This window comes from Alternaria arbusti, assembly GCF_024043155.1.
Source record: "Alternaria arbusti strain BMP 1465 chromosome Unknown scaffold_3, whole genome shotgun sequence".
Taxonomy (NCBI): Eukaryota; Fungi; Ascomycota; class Dothideomycetes; order Pleosporales; family Pleosporaceae; genus Alternaria; species Alternaria arbusti.
In genome coordinates this window covers 2,627,555-2,644,649 of record NW_026249943.1, presented here as the reverse complement: position 1 = coordinate 2,644,649, position 17,095 = coordinate 2,627,555, and the positions used below count along the sequence as shown (strand labels likewise).

Sequence of the window (17,095 nt, the reverse complement as noted above, 5' to 3'; positions counted from 1 at the left end):
AAAGCCCCCAAAACCGTCACGAAGCCCCGCCGCGTCAGTGGTGAAATCCTACAAAGTCGCAACAGCTGCACACAATCTATAGAATACAGGACTCGGTGCTGACACGCCTCCAACCGAACCCCTCCTCCCTCTGCCTGCCGCCTACAGGCCCGCATATCCTTGGCCCGTCGGCCAATCACACAAGCATGGAAGGGTAGGTGCTCCAAGCCCGCTGGCGTCATGGCGGGGGACATGTGGAGGAGGACGGTGATAGCCCAGAAGCACGTCTGACAGCGTATTGCAGGCACAAGCGCTCCAAGTCGTCGAGCGTCAAGAACCTCCTGTCGCGTGTCACTTCCAAGCCCGACGGAGCTGCCGCGACCACAGACAGCAGCGACACTTCTCCGCCCAGCACAGCCGTCTCGGCCAGCTCGCAGCCCGCGCAAGCTAGACCAACAACATCGGGACACAGTCGCAGTCTGTCCAAGAAGCACAACCCACACCTCTCGACCAGCATGTCGAATACAGGCGCCGGGCAGGACAGCCTGAGCCCCGTCTCGCCCAGCGTCCAGCAAGCGCCCAGCTCGCCCACGGGCAAGTCAACTTCGATAGAGCAGTCGGTGAAGCTGTTCCGAGTATTCGAGTCGCTCCGTAATGGCGACACCGCAGCCATATCGAGAGCCATCAGGGACCAGGCAGGGCCAACAGACGGCGAAGAGGGCAGGTCGTCGCTGCAACTGCCCAGCGCGCGCACGGAAGGAACCTCCATCTTGCACCTGGCCATACAGTGCGCCGAGGTGCCCGTCATCGAGTTCGTGCTATCCAACGCGACGGCCACACCAGACTCGCCCATCGACATCAATGGCCGCGACCGCGATGGCAACACCCCGCTCCACCTCGCGGCTACGCTGGGCCGCGCGCCCGTCGTGCGAATGCTGCTCGACCAGCCCGGTATCAACGACTCCGTCACCAACTACAACGGCCAGACGCCTTTGGATCTCGCTCGCACGCCGGACATCTTCCAACAGCTACAGCTCTCGCGCTCCATCTTCATTGACACCAACGTAAAAAAGATACAGCACATGGTTTCCGCTGGCGATATGGACTCCCTGGAGAAGATACTCCAGGATGCTAGGATAAGGAGCACGCTGGACGTTAACGGCGGAGAGCTGGCAACTGACCCGGTCGTAATGGATGCGGGCGGTACCCTGCTGCACGAGGCAGCCAAGAAGAAGGACATCAAGCTGGCCCAGCTCTTGCTGCTCAATGGAGCTGACCCGTTCCGTCGTGACCGCAAAGGCAAGCTCCCTCAGGACTATACCAAAGACGACCGCACGCGTGCCATTCTGAAGCGATCACCCGCCGCAGCCGCAGCCCAGAGGGGCATCCAAGAGAAGACCATACTCGCAGGTGGGCCCCCGGGCCAAACCGCGACAGAGAGCGGAATGGGCGCAAGAGAATCGCGTGAGATGAAGGGCTACCTCAAGAAATGGACCAACTACACAACCGGATACAAGTTGCGGTGGTTCGTGCTTGAGGACGGCGTTCTCAGCTACTACAAGCACCAGGACGATATTGGGTCTGCATGCCGCGGTGCCATCAACATGCGCATAGCGAAATTGTACATGGATCCTCAAGATAAGCAGCGATTTGAAATCCAGGGCAAGTCGTCGGTCAAGTACCATCTCAAGGCAAACCACCAGGTTGAGGCTAAGCGATGGTACTGGGCTCTGAACAACTCAATCCAGTGGGCCAAAGACGAGGCCCGCGAAGAGGAGAAGCGGGCGAACCAGGACCAGGAGATGCTGAAGCAAGCCAAGATTGAGCAGATCAAGGGCGAAGGCGACACGTCCAGTATCGGTAGCTCCAAGGTAGCACCAAGTTCGCGAAACTTGACTGCTGGTAAGTGTCACCAACTTCTGACCATGTATGACACACTAACACGTCCAGCATCCACTCTCGGCGTCCCTCACCCAAGTCTGGACAACGCATCCTCACGAACTGCGGTCAGCGTAACAGAGGACCCTGGAAGTGTCTACGAGCCTAGCATGAACGGCCAAGGTCTGGATAGAATGGTCAGCCACATGGGTACCGCTACCATCGCTGGCGACGACGAAGACGAAGACGACTACGGCGACGATACGAGTAGCCATGAGATGAAGCCCCAAAGCAAAGACGCATTCAACATCACAGCGCAATCGGCTAAGCTACAACTCGATCTCCTGACATCCGTGTCGTCGGCACTCCAGACAGAGAGGAGCCGAACACCCGACCTGAAGATTTCCGACCCAATGATGCTACAAGCATTTGCTTCGTACGAATCCGCTATCGGGAATCTGAAGGGGCTAATCGGCGATCTGCTTCGCATATCCAGAGATCGCGATGCCTATTGGCAGTACCGCCTAGATCGCGAGGCCAATGTGAGGCGCATGTGGGAGGAGAGCATGGCCAAGGTGGCAAAAGAGCAGGAAGAGCTCGAGAATCGGATAGGCGAGTCTGAGGAAAAGCGACGGAAGCAGAAGAAAGCTCTGCGGGAAGCCTTGGAAGATTACGAGACGACTGGCCCCAAGCCGGATGCCAAGGACGACGAGGACGACTTCGCCGACGCGCCAGAAGATGCCCAGCAACAGAAAGATATGACATCACATGTGGGACTTCCTGCTAAGAGCCAAAAGGTCAGGAGAAAGGCTACATTTGCAGACATTGCTGCCGATATCTCAGACTCCGATTCGGAAGACGATGAGGAGTTCTTCGATGCTGTTGGTGCTGGAGAGGTCGAGGTTGTTGAAATGCCTGCAGCTGCACCCAAGGAGCCTACGCAAGTAGACATTCCGGCCTCTTCAGACGACCCGTTCGAGAGGAAGCACATGGAGATTGCCACAGCATGGGCAGGCTACGAAGACGGTCCGCGGAAGAGGCTCGCAATGGATGCCGACGACAGGCCTAAGATATCGCTATGGGTAAGTTCGATGGCGCAACTAGTTTTGCAGATGCTAACATCGTTCAGGGTATCCTCAAGTCCATGATTGGTAAAGACATGACCAAGATGACACTCCCTGTCTCTTTCAACGAACCCACTTCACTGCTTCAACGTGTCGCTGAAGACATGGAGTACACGGATCTTCTTGACACCGCTGCCGAACGCGATGACTCTACCGAGCGACTACTTTACGTGGCTGCCTTTGCCGCATCAGAGTATGCTTCGACCATTGGACGCGTCGCTAAACCTTTCAATCCACTTCTCGCCGAGACCTACGAGTATGCCCGACCAGACAAAGGTTACCGTTTCTTCATCGAGCAGGTCAGCCATCACCCACCGATTGGTGCCGCCTATGCGGAATCCAAGAAGTGGGACTACTACGTAAGTACTGGAAGTATGTTCTCTTCACCGTTTCTAACATTTTCCAGGGTGAATCTGCTGTGAAGTCGAAGTTTTATGGAAAGTCTTTCGACATTAACCCTCTCGGAACTTGGTTCCTTCGTCTTCGCCCTACCGTCAACGGCGGGAAAGAGGAGCTCTACACCTGGAAGAAAGTCACCTCCTCGGTAATCGGCATCATAACTGGTAACCCCGTTGTCGACAACTACGGTACTATGGAAATCACCAACTGGACGACGGGTGAGAAATGTCTGATCGAGTTCAAGCCTCGTGGTTGGAAGGCTTCGTCAGCTTACCAAGTGGTTGGTAAGGTTTTCGATAAAGAGAACCGGGTCCGCTGGAGTATCGGTGGACGATGGAACGACAAGATCTACGCGCGCTTTACGCCGGGCTTTGAAGATGCAGACGTTGAGAAGAGTGGGAAGAGTTCAAAGCACGACGACAACAAGGCTTTCCTGGTCTGGCAAGCTCACGAGCGTCCAACGGGCATTCCCTTCAACCTTACCCCCTTCGTGGTAACTCTCAACGATATTCCCGACAAGCTTCGCCCGGTCGTCGCACCAACGGACACGCGTCTCCGTCCCGACCAGCGCGCTATGGAGGACGGCGAGTACGACTTTGCGGCCGTGGAAAAGAACAGGGTCGAAGAGAAGCAGAGAGCGACCCGCAGACAGCGAGAGGCTGAAGGCAAAGAGTTTGTACCCAGGTGGTTCCACAAGGGCAGGTGTGAGACTACTGGCGAGGAGTACTGGGTGTTCAACCATGAGTACTGGAAGGTGCGAGACCGTGTCGCCAAGGGAGAGACGACATGGCAGGATGCCGGCGCGGAAGATATCTTCTAGACTTCCGTTCAATCTTGTTTATGAGGCTTGCTAGTAGGATAGATACAGGCGATTAATGTACATGGTTATACATCTTCTTCAAAAAAGCTTCTCTGCACCGGTCATTCCATCTACATATCCCCGTCATCCAACTCAACATAAAGCCTCAATTCCTTCTCCAACATAACCCTATACAACCTCCCCTTATCCTCCTCCCCAAACACATCCCTCGCTTCCGTAAAAGCAAGCATGATGTATTCCTTACACCAAGGCAGATTCCTCAACCCAGCGTAAAACGTATCCTTGACCCGTTGCTCCGCCTCCTCAACGCGTACCTCCCATCTACTCTTCTTGCCATCCCTACGCGGTCTTTTATCCGCTCGTTGTCTCGATTGGTCGTCACGTAAACAGCGTAGTTCAAATTTCACATAAGCTTTCCACAGGGCGGGACACCGAGATCCAGTGGTAGACTCCGTTGCGCGCTTGTACAATGCACGAATGGAATGCGTCGTCGAGCCTGCAATTTCTCCCTTGAGCGTTTCGTGGTGTATTGCGAATGCCCAGCCTGCTATACTCCTTTCTTCGGGGCTTTGCAAAGCGTTCTGGTGCATGATACCACGCACGCGATCGTCGATGGAGAAGCGGGCTTCATTTGCGGCATAGAGAGCGAGGAGAATCGTGTTGGTTGGGAAGCGGGATATGAGCGGTTCGAGAGTGGAGCGGATGAGAGATGGTTTGACGATGGGGGCGTGTGTGGTGTGGTGGGTGAGTAGATGGGCGATGGATTGGGCATGGAGTTCTGCGACGGCGGAGGTGGAAAGGTGGTGCGATGCGAACCACGAGGTGAGATTGGCGTGGAGTTCGAGGGCGTGTGAGGCGGAGTTGTTGTGGGTGAGGTAGGCTAGGAGGGCGAGGAGAGAGGTGCTTGTTATTGCTGTTGTGTAGTCGTGGTGGAGGAGGGCGTGTTCGCTTTTCTGGCTGAGGGTTAGATGTCCCATCTCTAGGAGAGTGTTACCAGGATGCGAGTCTTTGGCTGCGCCGGCTGAGAAGTTTCCATTTGGTGAGACAAGCCGCCATAGAGCTTCGCTGTGTTCGCCTCTCCGGAGCGCTTCCCACACCCAATTGCTGAAGAGTTCCAAACTCCAAGATGCCGATAGCACGCTAACCCCCTTTTGCATAGATAGCGCCATGCTGAAGACTTGATCTGCTTTGGCTGAGTTACCTAGGCGCGATTCGACTAACCCATAGGCGTTGTATAAGCGCAGGCTTGACGGACGTGCTTTGAGTAATCGCTTTGCGGACTTGAAAGCTTCAGATGGGAAGTGTCTCGATTCGAAAGCTAGCAGATACTCTCCTATGATATCATCGCTCGAAGGATCTGAGGCTAGAAGCTTGAACAAGCGCCTGACGAAGTCTGCGTCGAGCCTGATAGCATCTAGCGAGAAGCTTTGCTCAAATAGGAGCTCCGTGGTCATCCGGAAGTGCTTTGCTGAGTAATTCGAGAAGCTTTTGATGGCTTTTGTAAGTTCTGTAGACTCGTCGGTGTCCGGAGAAGCAGAGTGCAAGTGGCGCTGCAAGAATGGATCGGACGACCAAGTACGTTGTTGTGGTATGCGATGTGGTAAATTTGGCAAGCCGCAGAAACACAAGAAAGCCTCAATCATCAGCGTTGCCGGTATCTCGGGCGATATGATGGTCAGGTATGGCTCGACGTCAGAGAAGAAGATTGTGTGAAATGCATCATCCTCTGCTACGTCGTCCGACGTGCGACCAGGGAGTCGTAACACCGACGTAGCCTCCACTTCGCGCTTTCGAAAATCTTTAAAGACCGCATCCAGTGCGTCTTTCTTGAGCAGTGATGAAGGACCTGGGGGTGGCGCATCATCTAGGTTGCTATGCTTCCACCCCTTGGCTCCGAACTCGCCGATGCGAGACACTTCGGTTTCCCAGAACTGCTCGAAAGCCTGGAGGTCTGTATTTACTTCCGGTCGTAGCAAATGATGTTCCAGTACAGCTTGCCACACCGCGAGAGCGAGTTCCTGGTATCCTGCCTCGTGTGTCATGGATGTCAAACGCAGCAATATGTGCAAGGTCTGTTCCGGCGACATCTCGCTTTTATTTGTACGAAGAGAGTCGATGCATTTGAAGAAGGTCGCCCGACACTCCTCAAACTTGAAACTTGTGAATCGTGACTGCACAAAGTCAAGATACTTCATCCACAGCTCCACACTCTGAGGATGCTTCGCAAGCACGTCCTTCCATTTGCTGGCCAGTCTTGCGCTGTCCCAGGCCCTTTCTGCTTCTTCCAGCAGCCCTTTGTACAGCTCCAGCTTGCTGTCTTGATCCGCGCCAATCTTTTTCAAAGCCTCTTCATATGTGGAGATACGTACATCAGCAAGATGTGCTCTATCAGATGCAGTCAGCTCAGCAGATGGCCTTTCGAGCTTTAGCATAGCCTCTTGGTGTTTGATCAGTTCCAGCCAGCTTTGGAGATCTCCAGGATGCTGTTTTGTCTGCCGTGCGAGCTGCGAGTTCTTGCGAGTGACTTCAGTGTCGATTATGACATCAGGGTCCGACTCATATTGCGTGTCTGGATCCATAGGCTCTGTCGACTTTGGCCCTTCGATGCCACGGTAGTCTGTCTCAGGCTCCATCTCGGCAGCTTCATCTTCACTGTCATCGCGCTTCCTCTTGGTATTTGCAGACAATGACAGAAAGTCCTGAGCGTGGTCCACATCGGGGGCCTCGGTCTTCAGCAGCCGTAAAGCGCGCTCACCCGACTTGTTCGCACGCTTGCTCGTCAGCAGTCGCTCTTGCCGTCTTCGTGTCGCTGGCATCACGAGTATTTTCCGATCCGTTGAGTACTCTCTATCGATCTTTTGGTTTACAGAAAGTCCGAGTATGAAGCCATGACCGAAGCGACGATATGGTGGGATGTCGTAACGGTTCATTGATCCATACCGCAGTACGTCAGGGTCTCCGCGTCGGTCGCTGAAGTAGGGCCTGTCTTTGCTTGAATCATGCTCGTGAATAACTCGCTTTGGCGATGGTGATGTTCCCTTGGTAGAACGTTTTTCTTTCGACGATCGTTCGGCTTTCTCATGGTGTTGGGGTTCCTTGGGTGACTCTGGGGCGGCCTTGGGCTTTGGCCGGAAGCTCGCAAACTTGGGGATGTTCGACGCCATTGCGCAAGGTGCAACTCCAGCAATCCTCTATTTGTGGATGGAGCTTCAGACCAGCATCATAGTTGTGGTCGCTGCTGTGAGTACAGGAATCTATGCGACGCGCGTAGTCATGAGTCAAGAGACGGATTGCGCATTGAGGAGTCAGACATGTTCTTCACAGAAACAGGACTGGCAGGTGTATGTCTTCTACTGTGAAGACAAAAAGGATGGAAGACCAGAGGTAAGACGTTCGGAGAGATGAAAGGTGCATGGCACGTGCTCGGGAGTCCGGCGGCGTGTCTGGCTCGAGCGGCCCGCCGTAAAAACCATTAGCGTGAAATCTTGGCTTCCCGAAATTTTGTATGCGCATCGCCGGCTTGGAGCTTTCAACCAATCCGCCACGACAAACTCTACGCTGTCCCGCTGCGTCTCATGGCTCATCGCATTACCCGAATCATACCCTAAAGCCTGTCGTAATAACGAAAACATCCGAAGATGGCGACGGCGCTCCAGAAACAGCTCGCGACCATCGCGGCTTCGAGCACCCATCAGCTAGACCTGCGCGCGCAGAAGTCGGCGCATGGCAAATCGCTACTCTTCGATTCCAAAGTCGCCGCGTCGCAATCTTTCGAGACCGTCTACCTCATCTGCTACGATGGCTACAAGGACCTTTGCGCATTGGACTCACGGTTCCTGCGCTTCTCCAAGAATCTCTTCAGCGAGCAGAGCAAGGCCGAGGACCGCACCCAGATGACCAAGGATGAGAACGCCAAGCTGAACACGGTGCTCGAGGCGTTCATCACGCTGGTCGGACCAAGACTGCTGTTGAAGCCGGCAGAGAAGGCTCTCGAGTGGCTGGTGCGAAGATTCCGCATCCACGAGTACAACACCGAGACTCTCGTCTTTACTTACCTGCCCTACCACAACACACCACAGTTCCTTGCGCTGCTCTCTATCCTACCCCCACAACCACCGCACGCCATACGATTCCTCTTCCCGTACATCCAGGCCCCGACCAACGTACCGCAGCGAACCATCGCCTACACCGCCATCAACACCCCACAATTCTTCAAGGCATACCAATCATACGTCGCGAAGGTGGTAGAGGCGGGACACCAGGCCTCGCACATGCTGTCCTTCTGGTCGGGAATCACCGTTGAAGCTATATACGGAATAGTGAGCAATGCAAGCACTGGCAGGAAGGATCTCCAGGCTCAGGGAACTGAAAAGCTAGTCCTGGAACTGCTCCCGGTTCTCAATACTTGCATGCGAGCCAAGCACGGCGCTGACACGGTTCTGGCTTGCTACGCCATTGTCATCATGATGGTGAGCCAGGCAAAGGTCGGCGACAAGCTTCTGGATGGGCTGATGGAGGCTGTCATCGTAGCATACGACGAAGCTTCCCTTCAATCATGCCTCGGCTGTCTGGCCATCATCGCCATGGAGCGCTCCAAAGCGCAGGTTCCAGCCAAAGTATCGAGGAGATTACTCAAGGTTCCTCGGCTTGTGCAGAAGCTGACCACAGTGTCAAAACAATGCCAGGTTCAACGACTTGTTCTAGGCTGTGCTCTTGGCGCCCTCAGCGATACTTCCGACGAGAACTGCAGGGTTTTCCGTGAGCTAATCGCCTCAGGCCTCCTCGGCACATCGCACATTCAGATGGTGCTATCGGCATTGGTCCAACTGCTCCGCGACAGTCCACAGGGCTCCGAAGAGCATGGAGAAATACTTCAAATCGCTACTAGGATGGCTGAATCGAAAGACCTACAAGCAACGTTACAAGAAACGGCGAAGCAGCACAATGTCAATCTGGAGTCTCTGGGACTTACCGTTGGCCAAACCTTCGAAATTGAAGATATTCCGGGCGAGGACTCTGACGAGGAGATGCTTGACGCGGATGAGGACACAGCCGAGAAGCCTGTCATACAACTCCCAGAGCTTATTGTAAAGAGCTTCCTTGACGCCGAATCAGCGACCGAGTTCTCAGAAGCGGCCAACGTTTTCGAGCAGGCTGTGACGACTAAGCAAACACGGCGATTCCTCGCCTCGGACGCATTACACCAAGAATCCGCTCTCAAGCAGCCACTATACCTTTCATTTCTCGCTCGCGTCTGGAGTAGCGCCCGGCCTGTCGCCATTCGCGTTGCCGCCCTCCGTGCAGCCGCATCATCGTTCGAAAAGCTCGAGGCTGCACATGTCTTGCAGAACATCCTGCCATACCTCGTACACGCACTTTCAGATGCATCGCCAATTATCCGACGTTCAGCGGCTGCATGCGTTGGGTCTCTGGCACGAAAGGCTTCCGCCAAGTCGAAAACACCAGCTTGGGGCAAGTCCGAGCTGTATGGGAAAGAGTCGAAGCATCTCGCAGAACTCAAGCCTGAAGATTTCCTCGTGTTTGTTTCCTTGATGCTACAGCCGATCCTCGAAGAATGCGTTATGGACTCAAAGTTCGCCATTCCCGCTCTTCGCGATGTCCTGGAAGGGACACAACTTAAGAATCATCCGAAGAATACGTTCAAGATGCAGACAAGGACTTCGATCCTTGCGTTTTTCGCCAGCCACGCGAGGTTTACACCGGTATTGAGTGTCCGCATCGGCCTATTGCCGATGCTAAACATCCGCGGAAAGGTCTCCGACTCCGTTCGTACCAACTCCGTGATCCCCTTGTTGACCGAATGGGCAACCTTACCGACAGCTTCCATGAACACCATCTGCGACAGCGAAAGGCTCTCGCTCGATGAAGTGGAGCGGGCTCACATTGCCGCAACTATGCCTAGGGAGGCGATGAGCGCGAAACTGCTCGAGGACATCATCTCTGGAACCTTCAACACGGAGCGTGAAGCTTTAGTGATGGCCGCCTTTGATCGTATTCAAACCTCATGGTCATCCTTCAGATCTGAAGCTCGTCACGCGTTGGCTCAGTGCATGCTCAGCCTATCTACCAGTGAAAGCGACAACTCTTTCGACAAGCTTCGTAGAGAGCGATCGGTTGAGATTCTGCGCAAGGTTGACCTTGACTCCGCCATCCTGGTTACCTTCTTGGAAAGCATTCCATCTCCCACCTCCATGCCCGAAGGACCGCCTTCAGCGAAAAGGCGAAGGACAAGCAAGAGTGAGATGGCTCGAGTCGAGCTTTCATCTCAAGACGATGTTCAGCGACTACTCCGAAAGCTCACGTTGGTACTTGAGTTGGTTGAAGGGTCAAACCCTGGACAGCACCCGACACTGTTCAAGAACCTTTTCGGCATCTTTGCAGAACTGCAGCCACTCAAGCAACAGTCTGGGTCTGAGCTAGTGTATCTTCAGAGTATTATTCTGGGATCACTAAGCCCGATCGTAAACACATTGAAGGAGCAGGCTGACACCGCCGACTACCAATCGGCAGTACGAGCGGACCTACTCATCGACTGCATTCGACACTCCAGCAGCCCACAGGTTCAAAACAGCGCGCTGCTTCTCATTTCCAATCTTGCCTCATGGGTTCCTGATCTTATTCTTCATAATCTCATGCCCATCTTCACCTTCATCGGATCTACTCTGCTTCGCCAGCATGACGACTATTCCGCTCAGGTCGTTGATAAGACCATTTCTCGGGTCGTGCCTCAATTGGCTGCCTCTCTCCGCTCAAAACACAGAGACTTCATCGCTGGCGTGTCCGACTTGCTGCTCAGTTTCACTGCCGCCTTTGAACACATTCCCCTACACAGAAGGATGAAGCTATTCACAGAGCTTGCTCGTACGCTAGGCCCCGAAGATTCGCTCCCGGCTATCGTGGCACTTCTTGCCGATCGCTACCACAGCAAGGAGCAACGAAGGTTCTGTGCGGACTTGCTACTTCACTTCGAACCTGTCCACACCCTCGTCACCTTCAAGGGATATGTCGATCTCCTCACTGATGCTGTGGGACCGAAACCCCAGGTCGCGGAAACACTTTTCAGCCTCAAGGAAAAGACCAAAGACAACAAATTCGACCTGTCAATTCAGAGTATGCTGTCGTGTTTGACAGATCTCGCGCTTGACGATAAGGTGAAGGCACACGTTACTAGAGCGTACAGAAAGAAGGATGACCCTGAACGACCACGCAAGATCTTTGCAAACATCGTCGAGACTACTATTCAACTGTCAAAGAAGCTTGCAACAAACCCCAAGACCTACACCGGATGTAGTCGTGTTCTCGCCAGCTGCCTAGACCTCCTGCCAACGACCGACCTTATCAAATCAGCACAGCTACTTCTTGCGAGCACAGACTCTCACGTCCAGGTAGCTGCCGTCAAGTCGGTCGAGCTGCGCGCGGGCACCGCCAAGCAGAATGACCGCAAATCTGTAGAGGCCCTGATCTCTTTCTTGCCTAGCGTTCAGGATCTACTGGAACAATCACCTGACATGGATGCCAAGATGGTCTCTGTCAGCTGCATCGATCGCATCGTCGACCGCTTCGGGAAGAAGGACGTATCTGCTGTTGTATCAGTAGCTCAAGTTGTGTCTGGTCCCCAATCGCTTTCAAGCAGCGATGATCGCCTTCGCATCCTCTCCCTCCTCTGCCTCACATCTGTCGTTGACGTTCTCGAAGATGAGGCCATCTCGCTCCTCCCTACCGTGTTGCCAACAGCATTCCAATATCTATCGGATGCGATCGAAGAGGAAAAGACTGGTCTTCACAACGCTGTGTTTACCGTGCTTTCGAACATTGTCGAGCGCTTGGGCTACATGTTCTCGCGCGACTACTTGGACACCGCTCTTCGACTATGCCAACGCTCTGCCGCTGCCGATCTGGAACAGTCCTGCGACGAAAGCCGCAGCAGTTTCTTCCAGAGTGTAGCTGAGCATCTCGGTGCTCAGGAAGTGTTCGCTGCTATCAAGTCAACGTGGCCACATGCCGCTTCTCAAGGCTTCGATGCTTCACTTGAGCAGCTTGAGCTTTTGCGCGCGACTGTCAACAATCAGACCAAGGCCAAGCTTGTCAAAGCCAGTCCGCCGCTCTTCACTCTACTTCTGCAAACTTTCCGACTACGTGAGACGGTCCAATCTACTACCGTCGAAGTTGATGAGGAGGAGCTGGAGCAGCTGGAGCTTACGCTTATTGACTCTGTCATCTCTATGGTACTGAAGCTCAGCGATGCTACATTCCGACCGTTCTTCGTTCAGCTTGTGGACCAGGAGGGCCCACTGTCGAGCAAGCCTCAACAGGCTGTCACTTTCTACAAGTTCCTCGGCGCGTTCTTCGACAAGTTCAAGGTACGTCTTGCTCTATCATTCTAGATCAAAATGTCACTAACACACAACTAGTCTCTCGTAACAAGCTATTCGAGCTACATCATCGAGCATGCGGCGAAGCTACTGACTGAACTTGCTAAAGAAGACTCTGATGTTACCACACGCAGGGCTGTGCTTGACGCTCTCCAGAAGACATTCCAGCACGATCAAGACGGCTTCTGGCAAGCGCCATCTCACTTCGGCACCATCATGCCGCCCCTGCTGTCCCTGCTCAGCCTACCATCTGCATCGACATCTACACCAGAGGACAACACCAACAACGTCATTCCTACCATCACCGAACTTGCTGTTGCATCTGCATCATCCATGGAGAACCATCGCGAGATGAACAGCATATTGCTGAAGAACATGAGGAGCGACGACAGGAACACTAGGTTAGCGACAGTGCTGTGTGAGCAGAGCTTGACGAGGAGATTAGGAGAAGAGTGGCTGGGTCTACTTCCCGAGATGCTGCCGTTCATCAGTGAGCTCATGGAAGATGACGATGAGATGGTCGAGAGGGAGTGCCAGAGGTGGAAGAATGGTATGGAGGAGATTTTGGGAGAGAGTTTGGAAGGCATGCTACAGTAGTTAGTTGTTGTATGTGCTCGGTATACATTAGCGGCTCGATATATATATGGGCAAATACATGCACTCATCTGCTTATCACATCCATTGCTCTCAGTTCCTCGTCTCATGTTGTTTTGCTACATCATCCATCACATGTCATTCTTAGCATTCACCACTATCAACGAATGCTTTCACTCGTGTATCGGGCAGATGTCACCAGTTTGCCCCAGAAGACCGCTGACGAGGTCAGTGCAGCTACTATGTGCTCTTCGCTGGGGCCTGGATAACGGGCACTCCCCTTCCGCATATAAATGACGGGTCCATCTCCCTATACTGCACCTGATTTCACGTTACCTTGCATACCGCGTATCACACTCGCGGGAATACTCCATTGACTTCCGGCAACGTATGCCCACCATCTCCCTTGCATCTCAAGCCAGATCGACAGCGGCTATGAAACCCGCTTCAGTAATGTCGCAGTCATCTAGCAAGAAGCGCAAGGCCGAAGAAGCGAACCCGATCTCCAAGAGCGGCTCTGATATGGCGCAGCGCAGCGATCCATCCTTGACAGCTCCTACCAGCGACTATCTCCTTCCGAACGGGCACACAGACGTCCAGAAGACGCCGGCAAAGCGTCTGAAGACCACCCATGCGAAGCGCAATGTAGCTCCAGGTCCTGCCGCGAGCATCACGAGTCGCACTATAGCCTCTAGTAGTGTATCAGCTACTGGCGCAGTGCATGTCGCAACGAACGATAGGCCTACACAAAGCTCGATGACAATGTCGACAGAGTTGAGGGCTGCGAAGACCAAGGTTCACAACAGCGCTGTGTCAGGTACTGAAGACGTGTACATCATGGAGACGGAAGACGACAATGCTTCAGAGGAAGAGCCTTCTGCTTCGGAGGAAGAGTCTTATGCTTTCGAGGAAGAGGAGGATGGTGTAGAGGAAGAAGACGGCGCCGCAGTGGTTACGGAACAACTGCGCGCTCGAGCGACCTGTATGAAACTCCCTCGTCCTTGCCATAAGCGTTTCCAGCTGACAAACACAGTCTTCAGTCCACCACCTCGCCCAGCGATCACACCGTGGGACTACGATTTCCCAGCGCCAACGCCCCCCTATCACGACCAATCCAGTTGTCCAGTCGATTGGAGTAAAGTCGTCATCGATTCCAAAGTTTCCAAAAGATGCGAAAAGGCCTATGAGCTACGTAGGCCATGGCAACAGGAGCCAGTCGCTTGGGACAAGATGGCACAACTGGGCAATGTTAGTGCAGAAGGCGTACGTAAGCGTTTCGCGTCAGCCAATAAGGCAGTCTTTGAGCTCACGGGAGTTTACTTCGCCACGAGCCCCCTCGGGCTTGCCGAGTACGACATCCCCTTGTACGCAGAGCTGAAGCATTTCCTTCCAGATACAAGCGAAGTGTCTCCGGTTCTGGGCAAAGAACCTATCATTAACCCATTGCTCTACGACGGCGAGGCTGTTCAGCTTGTGGTATTTCCGCCTGGGCAAGGTGGTGGCGTCAATCGCTGGGTAACGCAAGAGGTCATGGACCGGCTACCGATCAACGACCAACACTTTCTTGAGTACTCTCTCGATAATTTCGATCGGTGGTACACTTCGGTTTTTCTAGGTCCTCGTCACACTTTCCCGAGACGCATATACCGCCTGGAGCCATACGATGACACAAGCTTCATTCACCGTGATAACGGCACACCATCCATCGCGATGAGCGATTTGTTCGAGACATACCGGCTCTCCCAAGCGATGGGGACTACGGAGGTCAGCGATATGATCCTTGACGAAATTGTCTTGTCTTTCAAGCAAGAAATCGAGCTTGTCAAAGAGCATGAAGAGGGGAAAGTTACCATGCAGGATTGCGACAACACCATCCAGTTCATGAGCTTCAGAATTGACGACATCAACTTACTTTGGGAGCACACCAAGGCCAATGATAAGATCCGTATGGTAGTGCTCGAGTCATTGTTCGACCAAGTCGAGCTCTTACGAGACAAGGTGGAAGCGCAAAAGCGTCATCTGAACAGGGCTTTCGTGATAGACTGGTATCTCCACACCGTTCTCTTAATGATGGTCGGGCCTTGCGACGTTGTCCAGGAGTTCAGACGGGGCGAGGGAAATCTCCAAGATTTCTGCGCCCGGTACCACGATCATGGGAACTCTAAGTCTGAGTGTTTCCGCGCCAAACCTGAGTCCTCCAAACTCATTCCCGAGGAGGCTGACGAACCCAGGATCATCAAAGTTCGCTTCGGTGCTGTGGACTTGGAGATCGAGGATCGCGCTAGCTATGCGGGCGTCACCTTCCGCTTTGAGCGCCTAATAGAGGACAAATCGGAGTGGGACTGGCTGCGCATACGCTCCGTTGCAACATTTGTCGAAGGTCCTCTGAATCCTGTTGCACGACGCAGGAAGTGGCGCCTGGAGCCGACCTACTATGAGCTGGATACCATCGATGCCCATGGCCGATATCCTTGCCATCCAGGTTATCGGGACCAAGACTGAACAAATCCGATTGAAGAGCCAGATGTCTACGACGAGCCATGGGAGAAGGTCATCAGGCGCGAAGTCCCCGCGGGCGCGACCAAGTACCGCGAGACCAAGATACCCGCTGGCAAGGACGAGCATGGGAAGATTCTTTTCAAAGTGACAGAAGTCTTCTTTGAGATTGAAGACCCGCGTTGGTACCCTCCTAATGACTGGAATGCGGACATGGACCCTTGCGACTTTTGGCCCCAGGAGCTCAGGGAGTATCGGAGGTGGCTCTGGGTTGAAGAAGGAGGGACGATCCCGCGGATTGAGGTTCAGCGGTTCCGACCTTATGAAGACGACACCCCTCGTTGGAAAGAGCCTTTTGTGGATCGGATGAACAAGCTGAGCGTTCTGGACATCTTTAATTGATGTCTCGCCTGCCATTTCGTCAAGATCCTGTATTGCTCGACATAATGGTAGTTTAAATCAGTGTCAGCTTGTCCAAAGCAATGGAACGGAATGTTGCTCTGTGCCAGTAGGAGATGAATACAACGTTGAATGTAGTTGAGTGCCTCGTCACTAGTTGGACTATCAGAAGCCTGTGATGTTATCGTGCGGTAGATGCATGATTGGGTAGACCCTGGTCGCTCAATATGCGAGTGCACTGTACACCACTCCCTCGAATGGCCCAACGTCGCAGAATCCACTGTACTGGAACCTTTAGAAGGGAGTTGCCTTGGACAAGACTGCTTGGGTCCCGGCACTTGTGCGCCCCACATAGATGACTGCACAGGTCTCTCCATAGATATTCATCTGGTCTGAACGACGGTCGTCCTGTTGACTGGTCTGCAAAAGATATCTGCTCCGCCGTCTAATCACCATGAAGAACTTAATCCTCGTAGCGGCCACGCTCATCAGTGCGGCGCTAGCTCAGAATGTCAGTCGCGGCGCCGCGATGATGCGCTTCGCATGTTCTCAACTCACCGTCGAGCGACTGGACCCCTTGGTCAACCCTGGAGTCGTTGGAAGTCCACATACCCACCAAATCGTCGGGGGAAACAGCTTTCAGGCTGACATGAAGCCTGTGGAGTATGATCTGGTCGAGAGGAGTACGTGTACCACGTGTACTTTCAGCGAAGACTTCAGGTATGCCATGGGGCGACTGGCCGAAGCGGAGCCATAGCTGACGAAACATAGCAACTACTGGACTGCAGCGTTATACTACCGCGCACCTCAAAATGGCACCTACAAACGTGTCCAGCAGTTCCCCAATCTTGGGCTAAACCAGAGAGGCGGTATGACAGTGTACTACATACCTCCATATGATGGCTTCAGCAACGTGACTGCGTTCAGACCCGTTCGTCTCCCACTCTTGAGGGCGAAAGCGCTTTCGCTTGCCTTCAAAACGAACTTCGTTGCTGACTTCTCATTAGGGTTTC

At 53.6% G+C, this 17,095-nt stretch overlaps 4 protein-coding genes across 4 annotated transcripts; 3 read left to right on the top strand and 1 right to left on the bottom strand.

Moving 5' to 3' along the window:
• Nucleotides 1–185: 185 nt before the first annotated feature.
• On the top strand, nucleotides 186–4,200 carry J4E86_003570 (uncharacterized protein; the record flags this gene model as incomplete). The annotated part of the gene is made up of 5 exons (XM_051444123.1): nucleotides 186–193; nucleotides 284–1,881; nucleotides 1,930–2,939; nucleotides 2,987–3,340; nucleotides 3,388–4,200. 5 exons carry the CDS (start codon nucleotides 186–188, stop codon nucleotides 4,198–4,200), a joined length of 3,783 nt encoding a protein of 1,260 aa, XP_051305618.1.
• A 110-nt stretch (nucleotides 4,201–4,310) lies between these two features.
• J4E86_003569 (uncharacterized protein) lies at nucleotides 4,311–7,364 on the bottom strand (the record flags this gene model as incomplete). Its single annotated transcript, XM_051444122.1, is given in 2 exon segments — nucleotides 4,311–6,143; nucleotides 6,162–7,364. 2 exon segments carry the CDS (start codon nucleotides 7,362–7,364, stop codon nucleotides 4,311–4,313), a joined length of 3,036 nt encoding a protein of 1,011 aa, XP_051305617.1.
• A 474-nt stretch (nucleotides 7,365–7,838) lies between these two features.
• J4E86_003568 (uncharacterized protein) lies at nucleotides 7,839–13,190 on the top strand (the record flags this gene model as incomplete). The annotated part of the gene is made up of 2 exons (XM_051444121.1): nucleotides 7,839–12,581; nucleotides 12,633–13,190. 2 exons carry the CDS (start codon nucleotides 7,839–7,841, stop codon nucleotides 13,188–13,190), a joined length of 5,301 nt encoding a protein of 1,766 aa, XP_051305616.1.
• Nucleotides 13,191–13,640: 450 nt separating this feature from the next.
• On the top strand, nucleotides 13,641–16,085 carry J4E86_003567 (uncharacterized protein; the record flags this gene model as incomplete). The annotated part of the gene is made up of 2 exons (XM_051444120.1): nucleotides 13,641–15,669; nucleotides 15,706–16,085. The coding sequence occupies 2 exons, from the start codon at nucleotides 13,641–13,643 to the stop codon at nucleotides 16,083–16,085; spliced, it is 2,409 nt and encodes an 802-aa protein (XP_051305615.1).
• Between the last annotated feature and the right edge of the window lie 1,010 nt (nucleotides 16,086–17,095).